The following is an 11,257-nucleotide window of genomic DNA, read 5'->3' as shown; positions in this document are numbered from 1 at the left end:
AGTAGTACGTACTACTTTACTTACTACTTATTACGTAGTAGTAATAATAGTACGTACGTACGTAGTAGTAGTAGTAGTAGTAGTAAGTTAGTAGTAGTAGTATAGTATATATATATATATATATATATATATATATATATATGCTGCCATTGTGTGTGTGTAGCACTCTACGTTTAAACGAAAAAAAAAGTGATATGAGCGTGGAAAAACGTCGACGAATTCGGTCTCGTGTTCCGAATGGAAGATAAAATCGAGAAATATCAAAACGTGTTGTGATTGAATGATATGTGTAATGAAAGTACAAAGTTATTCATGCGTTATTTCATGATTCTACAACGAATCATTATAATTTCTAACAAGGAGAAAAGAAAAATCCAAGAGAGAAAGAAATCAAAATTCTTTTCCCGGAAAACGAAATGTGATTTTTGTGATTTGTGTGATTGTGATTTGTTTTTTTTTTCTTCCTTGCGATTCGAAACGCGAGCGATCGGAACTCGTCGGTTTTTCCCGGGAGTAAAAAAAATGATTATTTACACATATATATGTATATATACATAAACCAGAACACAATCTTTGTGTCCGTAGCACTGTGATGAATATTTTGATAGACTATAAAAAAGAGTAATTATTATTATTACAAAATAACTATTTCTGGATAGTAGACACGTCATAGATTTAATCGATTCTATTAATACGTCGTGCGAGAAAATATAATCGTGCGTTATTTACTAACTAGCCGCAAGGTTAATGCCCATTTTAAAGCAAACAAACGTGACAATTCGCGTTTTCCTTTATTTTTCTAAAGATGCTTCACATAAATCGCGCGGAAGAATTACGCAAATGATTGAGAGATCTCTGATCTTTCACCAGCGAATATTTTATTTATGGTTTACTCGTGATGTACGACTTGTCAATTCTTTCTGTTTTTTTCTTTATGAAACAATTAAGATTATCCTACTTCACAAGGAAAATAAAATATAATATACTATATAATATCTACAAACAGAATCCTTCTCTTTCTGTATAGTGATTTTTTTATTACAAGTCAAATATATCAGAGATGAAATCTAGAATGAAGAAAAAATTGCTTATATGTATACATAAACTTTTATGAAATAAATTAATGCATTATTAATATATTATCTTTTTATAATATTAATATTACAAATAATTTAAATATCAATTTAATATTTAATATTGATATTTAATACTAGTGATTTGTAAACATTGCAACATTAAAAATCTTCTTTGTAGAATTGTTTATAGAATTATAATTCTCTATTGTTTTATATTCGTAAAAGATGAAGTCCACGTTATTTTTGCTACATTCAATATTTGGTAAACATTTTAATTTTAAATTAAATTTCAAATCAAATTTCGCGTGATTAAAATGTTGAAAGTAAGAGAACCTTCGTTTGCGTCTTTCTTACTGAATTAGAGGAAGGCAGCTTTCACTCCTCAAAATATAAATTAACTTTGTAGGATAATGCGGTATATAAAAAAGTCGCTGTACGTATAAAGAGAGATTATTTTTAATTGTTATTTTCTAGCAGAGAAATTGGATAATCATATATACGTATATAGCAATCAAAAAGCTAATAATTACACATATAATTTCGATTAGAAAAGAGAAACATTTCAATAGTCACTTTGTATCTAATTTAATATTTATTTTGTCTTAACCTACTTCTTTTTTTTTCTTTTTTTTCTTTTTTTTTTTAGAGGAACGAGTTCTTGCAAACGATTTTAATCAAATTCCTTCATGTTTATTCGAGAGAACGCCAAAGTTTTTTCACGAAGACATTCAAAATTTTTAAATACATTATTTAAAAAATTTTATTTACTTTTCTCTTCAAGAAACTTTTTATGATTAAAATTTCTTTTTTTATAACAAATATGCGATATTATGTAATTTATGCGCTTATTACGTTCGTAAAATCAATAAAAAGGAAAGGAAATAAATTTTGGTTCCTTTTTTAACTTGAATAATTGTAAATCAAATTTTCTCAATTATTTTCGATTATAATGAATTACATATGAATTTGCAGCGGTCGAATTATTTCCTATTCTTTTATCGAGACCGAAATGTTGTATATTCCAATAGGTCGACGTGACAATGAATATTGAATTCGTGTACTTTTTCGCAATTCGTCAGATCGATTAACTAGATGCGTCTTTTAAACAGAGACGTTGCAAGACATATATTGTACAGAACGATGGCGAGAGCAATCGTGCCTCTTGTTTAACGAGAACGACTGTAACCGTTGTTAAATACATTTTGTCGATGTTTTCTTTTTGAAATAAAGTAGAATGTCGAGACGATAATTAAATGATAAATCGGACATTGAAGTTTATTCGAGAAACAAATCCTAGCTCGAATCCATAGATAAAATTGCGAGCAGCGAATATCATAGAAAATAGTGAATGGCAAGGATATGTAAATCACTGATATGTATATCACTATCGTGTTCATTGTATATAATTTATATATAGGGTGGCATAAAGAAGCATCCCCATAGTCCTCACGTCAGCGACGATAAAGATTTAAATTTCGATGAAGAAAAATTAATACAAAAATAAAATAACAGATTGTCGCGCTTTGGTAAAATAATGATGTAGTTCTTATCGATCGCAACATTTCGGTGTCGACGTCAAGGACCATCTTTTCTTGCACCACCCAATAATAAGCACAGGCGATCATTTTACGGTGATTGTAACCGATTGTAGCTGTATTTTTCTGGCTTGATCGGGATGTTGTTAGTAAAGTTAGTACCGAGAAGTAAGCAAATATATCAAATGATATGTGCATGAGAGGAGATAGAGTAATATGAGAGTAATATGAGACATCCTTATCAGAAATTTAACTCCAATTATTCCATTTCAACTGGCGATAATAATGCGTTTTCTCCCTCTTTCTTCTTCTAGATCAGAATTCTACTTACGGAATATAACGGAGGTGGATTGAGCTTAGAAATATTAAAAAATTATATAATTGTTATAGAAAATATAAGCGATTGTCAAAGTTGAAATAAACACCAACTTGCAGAGCATAAACAGTAATATAACATTAATTTATGTCAGTATTATAATTTCCCGACAATTATGTAACTGTTATGTACATATATTATATTTATATTGTTGAGTGGGGAATATTAATTGATGTAATATTACTGTTTTTGTGTTTTGCCAGAAGTTCTTAATTAATTACATTTGCACGTGCTTGACTGATATAAATATTATATATTCCGAAAAGGAAAATCGTCGCTCAAAAATTTACAAAATTACAAGAAAATCAAAGGGACGGGTTATACAGGGTGTCCCGTAAGTTTTTGCCAGGCACTTTTATGATAAAGCGGACTAAACTGAGTCGAAAAGTCCTCTATCATTTTGCAATTTTCGCAATGGTTAACGAGATATTAATTATTAAAATCGCTAAATTTGGTTTTCAATAATTTTTTACTCAAATACTACCAACTTTACAAAAAAAACAGCGAGAGATAAAAAAATGTTTGTTTTCTTCTCATAAAGTTTTGAGGATTTTTTCAGAATTTTTTCAAATTTTTTAATATCATATTTTCTCAATAAAATATTGATAAAAATAAGAAAATGCATTAAAAGTTGATTAAAAATTCTGAAAAAATTCTTAGAATTCTATGAGAAGAAAATAAATGATTTTTGTCTCTAGCAGTTTTTCTGTAAAGTTGATAGTATTTGGGTAAAAAATTATTGAAAATCAATATTAGGCAATTTTTAATAATTAATATCTTCTTAATTATTGCGAAAATTGCAAAATAATAAAGAACTTTTCGACTCAGTTTACTCCACTTTATCTACACAAAAGCGCTTGATAAAAACTTACGAGACTTGTATAAATTAAACATTTACTCAAAATAAACATAATTCCAGCAAAAATCAAAATGACTTCTTTTTGATTCTTAATGTTAAATTTTCTAATAATAAAAAAATTAATATTTTAACTTTCATAATGTCAAAATAAAATCATTTTGATTTTCTCTTGACTCGATATGTTTCTATGTAATTATTAATTTTCAAGCAAAACAACAAGTCATGATATCAAAATGATGTCAAAATGACTTCAAAATGATTATTAAAAGTCATTTTTCAATCATTTCCGATTCATTTTAATATCATTTTAACGTTATCGTGACTTGTTATTCTACTTAGGATAATATATAGCTACACATAACTTTTTTTCAAAATAAATGAAGGAATTCTTTACCGAACGAGCATTACAGGCGCTACTTCGTGAATGAGTCGTTCCAAGAATCCGTCAGAGGTTAGGCGTGTCGTGGCGACGACAAGACTGAGAACAAGACAGACAAGAATCGAGAGGCGCGTCCGAGTGCGAATCACTCGCGCTCCGAATCGTGACTTTCTCCACCGGGATTAGATCGTGCGAGTCCGCGCGAGTTACGAGTTACAACAAGCTGTGGTGTGCGATGCGAATGGTTCGAACGTGAAACATCAAAATACATCTGGCGCGTTCCGTCACGTTCTCGCGAGCGCGGTGTGCGCGGACGATGAGAATACCGGGATTACCGAGGACGACGAGGACAGGTCGGGCCTGAGGAACGGACCGTTTGCCGCGGTAACAGCATCATCGTCGTCGCGATCGGATGAATCGCCGATCGTCGACGAGAAATTGGGCGTGTGTCGCGTATATACGAGGAGGAAGGCCAGAATCTCATCGGTGGGCAGCGCGCGCATGCGAAAACGGATACGCACGGTGAGCCTTTTTGACGGATCCGTGACCGCTGCAATGGCGACGGCGCCTGGCGACTCGCCTACTTTCTAAGCTCTATCGAGGTGAGAGGCTGGATCGCGCGCGCGTGTTCTATCGCCGCGTTCCTCCGCTGGACTTTCGTGTCTGCTCGTGTCTCGAGGATAAGATAATCGAGACGAATCCTGATATCGTGTCCAGAGATCGTGTCAGAGAATTAAGTCCAACGTCGCGTTGTCCTCTTGATAATCTGGAGAAGGACAGGATACGCCGTTCTTCCGTGGCAATGCGGCAGGCAGTTCGCTGGTGCAGTCGAGTGTCGTCCCAGAGCTCCGGGATATCCGGAGAATGCGCGGCACCGCCTCGCGATTTCTTCACGCGGATGTGATCCTCCCGGCACGGTTCGCTTCCAACCAGCCGACGGTCCCGCCCGTCCTGTGTATTCTTGATCTCTTGTCCTCTGGGCGACGGCACAGCTGACAGATCTCAACAATTTTGGTCTTGCTGATACCCGCGTGTGGACCCTTCTCCTCTTTTTCCCAGGTAATGAACCACACGAACGATTAATCGGATTAACGTGACGCGGCACCAAAGGTCCGCGTATGACTCGTTCTTGATTTTTAACGCCTACGCATCCGGCGATTTGCGTGTCTATATATAAGACTGTGAACTTTAAACGGGTAGCTCCAGTGCGACTTTGATATAGTGATCGTTAAATGTGAGAAGGTGGACTCGTCCCGTGGACAACGATAGTGACCCAATTTGAAGATCGTTTGAGAGGATCGTAAATCGTAGTCGGATAGACTCAAACGGCCAAAACATGGGGAACTGCTTCAGCAGCCCGACGGACGTGGAGAAGGAGAAGCCGGACAGAATTGGCAATCCCAGCATAGAGGCGGTCGCGTCGCAGGTCAGCCCGGTGCCGACGCCGCCGCCGGATCCCATCAGGCCGATTCCGCAGATCCCAGACATGGACGTTACGACGGCGAAGATATTCGTTGCTTTGTATGATTATGACGCTCGCACTGATGAGGATTTGAGTTTTAAGAAGGGAGAACACTTGGAGATTATCAACGACACGCAGGGAGACTGGTGGCTGGCCAAGAGTAAAAGGACCAGGCAGGAGGGTTACATTCCCAGCAATTACGTCGCAAAATTGAAATCAATCGAGGCAGAACCGTGAGTGGCTTTGTCGTTTTAAATTGAACTAGGCGTGATAATTTTTATCTGTTTAATCAAAGCCGATATTGCTGACCTTCGACCTTTGTTTGGATGGTTCCTGCACATCAGGTGGACGTAGATAATAATTCAGTTTGCTTTCCTTTTAGGAAGCAACACAAACATCGTTCTATCTTTCTTGGAATGCAATGAATAAATAAAGATAAAACAACATTTGTGTTTCCCCTAAAAAGAAAGCAGCCTCAGATGTTGAGGCCTTCTGTTAATTTTAGAAATAGGGAAGAGATAAACAACAAGTTATAAACCGAGATTAATCTTACATTGATGGAGAATATAAATAAAACTTGATAGAAACTTTCAAAAATTAATGTTCGGACTAAAGCACAGCGCGAACACTCCATCAAACGAGATCTTTGATAATTAATAATAAAGGATGCTTTCTAGCAAGAGACAGACAACACAGTGAATTATTATAGCCTTATTTACCAATGTTAAATAAAGATGAAATGATCACTGTATCTCTCGCTGAAAAGCACTAAAAATTATATACGATATATATTAATAATTTGTTATAATCGGCAGGCAAAAATGTGTCGTGCTGATCATGATTTTTAATTTGCGAAATAAGTCAGAGATTGATTCGCAACAAAGAATCTTAGCGATTAGTAAGTGGAAGAGCGAATCTGTAAAAGTTATAACGTTAATTTGCATTTACAGATGGTATTTCAGGAAGATTAAGCGAATCGAGGCTGAGAAAAAATTGCTACTGCCGGAAAACGATCACGGCGCGTTTCTGATAAGAGACTCCGAGAGCCGACACAATGATTACTCCCTTTCAGGTAACGTCATAGAACGATAATAGAAACTACCGGTCGTGGTCGTAATACCGACAGAACGATAACAAATAAATGAATAATGATCGGGTGGGATCGTGCGGCAGCGTGCGATCTGTATGCAAAATTGCGAGGCCATTAAAGCGCCAAAGTGGAATATATATCGATGATTGTTGTAGTGCGTGACGGCGACACAGTGAAACATTATCGTATTCGTCAATTGGACGAGGGTGGCTTTTTCATCGCCAGGCGAACCACATTCAGAAATTTGCAGGATCTTGTGGAGCACTACAGCAAAGACGCGGATGGCCTGTGTGTTAATTTGTGCAAGCCTTGCGTGCAGGTAAGTTCTACGAGTGACCGATACGATTCTCAGTATAAAATAACGATTCCTTTTCTCAGTATATTAACGGTAATAATTGATAGATAGATAATAATCGTCGTACTATTATTCGCCGCTGCTATAACAGTCGTAAGAATCGCGTGTTATGAGATTTGACGAGGGGGAGTTTAGACAGAGATTTGTCGAAGTAAATACGTCATATACTTAACACGCCATACGTCATTTCGGCGATAAAGTTTCATTTATCGCTGAGTTAGGCAGGTCTTTATTAATAATGAGATGGTACGAACGGAGAATTTGCGTTATAATGTTATCTACTGTATTTTTATTTATTTTCGTGAATGAGACTGCTTTTAGCGGAATTTGTTGTCATTGAAATATGGAATTGCATTAGATGAATGATTTCAATTGAAATGTGTGATGAGAAGGAACGATTATAAATAATATGGTCGTAGAAATGATCTTTTTAAAATTACGTATACATATTCCCATACAACAAATGGCAATTGGGATCATATTGATGAATTTACATAAACTTTTATTTACATAAGCTTTTATTTCCTATCAATATCATATAATACTGTCTAAACTCCAACACTTGCAACGATGCCGATCGATATGCTGATTATTCGCCCTAATTACGATGGTGACAAACTCGACCAACAGTATTATTACTGTTTATGTTATTATAGAAAATATTATTGTAGCTATTAATACTAATAATTAATATCTTTTTTCTTTTTTGTTATTACCTCTACTACTTTCGTTATTATAAGCATTATTGTTACTAATGCACAATATTTTAGATCGAGATATCTTTCCGAGTACAAAACATTTACAACATATCAATTACATCGATTACATCTGTAATTTTTCTAATTCAGTTGGTTTATTTTGAAAAATCACGAATAGGGACACTTAAATAAAACTTAAATAAAACTTAATGTCACAGCAAACGAAGTAAAAATATTTAGCTATTGAAAAAGAAAGAGATATCAGTTTTTTAGAAGCATTGATAAGCACTTGTTGCGAAGTTCGATGTCTGAATAGATTGTGTTTGTTTGTCTGTTTATTGCTTGCCCTACTTCCCGGTGGATTTTCTTGGTAAATTGAATGTCCTAATATATGCCATAACACGTTTTTTCGATTCCTTTCTTTTTCTCGACGTAAAACGCTTTTATATTTCATTATGTCTGGCCTGTATATACAGCACAAGCCCGTTCTATACGGGATTATGTTTCAAAAGCAGTAGATTGTCATTCACTTAGAGATATCTCGTATAAAAGCTCTGTACATTCGATGTAATTTCATATTTACAATAACTTATACACCACTTCATCTAGCATCGTAGACACCTTGCAAGAGGTGTAACATATATAGGTAAATATTTGAGATTGGCAGCACACACAAGTAAGGAAATGATACTTTTGCGTTTCACCATGAAATATCGCGCTCTCGTTTGTGAATAACAATTTACATACGAACTTTTTTCTTATACGTATAAATTTATATGTATAAATTTATATGAGTATTGAACGCGAAAGCGAGAATCGGCTCGAATGTATGTGTGCTCGAAATCTATATACAGGATGTCCCAAAAGCGTTCCTACATATCTCATTCGTTATTCGAGAGGCGAACGAGCATGCTATCCCGTTTAGATCATATATATATACGCGTATACCGTATTTCTGAGATTCGCGGCATGTTTTTTTTTTCTAATTGCGACATTTGAGACATTCTGCATATTGTATCGCTCGTTATTTCATTTTCCTCTTCGTCTTTCTCCTAAAATTCTAAATATCTATTGGAACGATCTCGCGATCATGTACCGTCCGGAATCGTTATTGGGGTTCTTACATGATTGCAGGACATGGAGAAAAGTAGGTTTGTATCCGCGAACAAGGGAAGTTAAGCGCTAGCGCTCTCTTTTTTTTTACACTGCGTAGAATATTGTCTCTTACGCTTAGCTATAGAATTTGTTCTCACAAAGGAGACGAAACGAAATATAGTTCGCCATTAATGCAGCCGATCAAACATCTTCCTTGCACAAAATTGAGTCTCGCGTGTTTGTTCCCTTGCCGATGACGGCTGATTCCGAGTTTGGCTTTGTTCAACAGGTTGAGAAACCCGTAACGGAAGGCCTTAGTCACCGTACGCGGGATCAATGGGAAATCGATCGTTCGTCGCTGAAATTCCTGAGAAAGTTGGGACAGGGTCAATTTGGCGAGGTGTGGGAAGGTCTGTGGAACAACACTACCCCAGTGGCGATAAAGACGCTCAAGCCGGGCACCATGGACCCGAAGGACTTCCTTGCCGAGGCGCAGATTATGAAGAAACTCCGACACGCTAAACTAATTCAGTTATACGCTGTATGCACGATGGAGGAACCGATCTATATCATTACAGAATTGATGAGGAATGGCAGTCTTCTAGAATATTTACAAGGTATGCAAGGTACGATTTTATACTTACTGGCCCTTTTATCACTATATTGTGTGATAAAAGCTTCTTAAATAATTAAAGGATATTCACGATATTTTTGTATAAAAATATGTGCCAGTATTTTAAATTAAAAAATTGATCGAATATATTTCTACTTTTTATCTTCTTTAACTTTATATTGTCAACACTTTAACATTATATTGTTTGGTAATGTTTTCGCCAAAAATCTGAAGATTTAGAAGCATTTTGCTTTAAAAAGTTGCCAGTTTTTTGCTCTTTAAATAAAAGAACAGATATATTTCTCAGTTTGGTTACATATTTTATTTGCTCATTAATTCTTCAAGGTGCCATCTCAAAATATTACTACAAAATCGATAAAGCTTATTTCTGCTGTCGTATCTCTTCGTTACATTATAGCAATCATGTATGATCTTTTAGGAAAAGGTAGAGGCCTAAAACTACAGCAACTAATCGACATGGCCGCACAAATAGCTGCCGGTATGGCGTATTTAGAATCGCAGAATTATATTCATCGAGACTTGGCCGCCCGTAATGTTCTCGTAGCAGACGGAAATGTCGTTAAGATCGCGGACTTTGGTTTGGCTAGGCTTATCAAAGAGGATGAATACGAGGCTAGAATAGGGGCGCGCTTCCCTATTAAGTGGACCGCTCCTGAAGCCGCCAACTACAGTAAATTCAGTATTAAATCCGACGTATGGTCGTTTGGAATTCTCCTTACCGAATTGGTCACATATGGTAGAATACCCTATCCAGGTGAGATTTTGAAAATAAAAATAATCTCGTATTGCTATATTTAACTTTTAAATTTTTAATTAAAATTACATAAAGTCATTTTTAAATATTTGTAACGTATATACAATTAAATTAATAACATAAAAATGCATTTTATTCTTCAGGTATGACAAATGCTGAGGTTCTTCATCAGGTGGAGCATGGCTATAGAATGCCAAGTCCACCCGGCTGTCCTGACACACTTTATAATATTATGCTGGAATGCTGGAACAAGGATCCTATGAAAAGACCGACTTTCGAAACGCTTCAGTGGAAACTTGAGGACTTTTTCACTATGGAAGGTTCCGAGTACAAGGAAGCGTCTGCGTATTGAATAGAAGATTTCGAATTCTTCTTCCATATTGCTCCATTAAGAGATCCGGTAACTGTACTGTCATCGTTTCATCGACGGCAATCGTTACGATCTTCTTCATTGATCTATTTGTGACAGTTTTCGCGGTACTTCTGGAAAAATATCGCAACTTTTATACTCAAATCGATCATTTTGCGAACGATCAATAGTATAGTTTTATTTAACAGTAAAGTTTTCTTTTTTTTCTCTCTTTCTACTTCATTTTTTTTCTTCTCTTTTACGTTCTCGTCTTCGCACATTCTGTCTGCCATAAATCTTGAAGAATATTTGTACATTTTTATCTGTATGACTTGACAAACGTAAATACATTGGCATTTTGATAGCTTTACCAGGAGCGGCGACGAGATTTTAGATATCGTTTTAGACCGCAATAAGGATGTGTACACGTAGACGTTAAATGGCCTTTGTAAAATCGTTTATAAGTGTCAGTTAGGTAGACTTCGATCATCAGGGTGATAATTCCGAGTGATGATGATGGTAGTAGTAATGATGTAATATATTTGTGTACAATATATAAGTTGTACTTTCTGCATTACAATTCCCACACACACAC

The 11,257-nt window shown here is 35.6% G+C and overlaps 1 protein-coding gene across 1 annotated transcript; it reads left to right on the top strand.

The window, feature by feature from the left end:
• Positions 1 to 5,561: 5,561 nt before the first annotated feature.
• On the top strand, positions 5,562 to 10,665 carry LOC105620184 (tyrosine-protein kinase Src42A). The gene is made up of 6 exons (XM_012201690.1): positions 5,562 to 5,920; positions 6,638 to 6,759; positions 6,933 to 7,096; positions 9,215 to 9,551; positions 9,978 to 10,313; positions 10,457 to 10,665. The coding sequence occupies exons 1-6, from the start codon at positions 5,562 to 5,564 to the stop codon at positions 10,663 to 10,665; spliced, it is 1,527 nt and encodes a 508-aa protein (XP_012057080.1).
• The last annotated feature ends 592 nt before the right edge of the window (positions 10,666 to 11,257 follow it).

Source organism: Atta cephalotes (assembly GCF_000143395.1).
Source record: "Atta cephalotes unplaced genomic scaffold scaffold00025, whole genome shotgun sequence".
NCBI lineage: Eukaryota > Metazoa > Arthropoda > Insecta > Hymenoptera > Formicidae > Atta > Atta cephalotes.
This window is presented reverse-complemented; position numbering and strand designations above follow the sequence as displayed.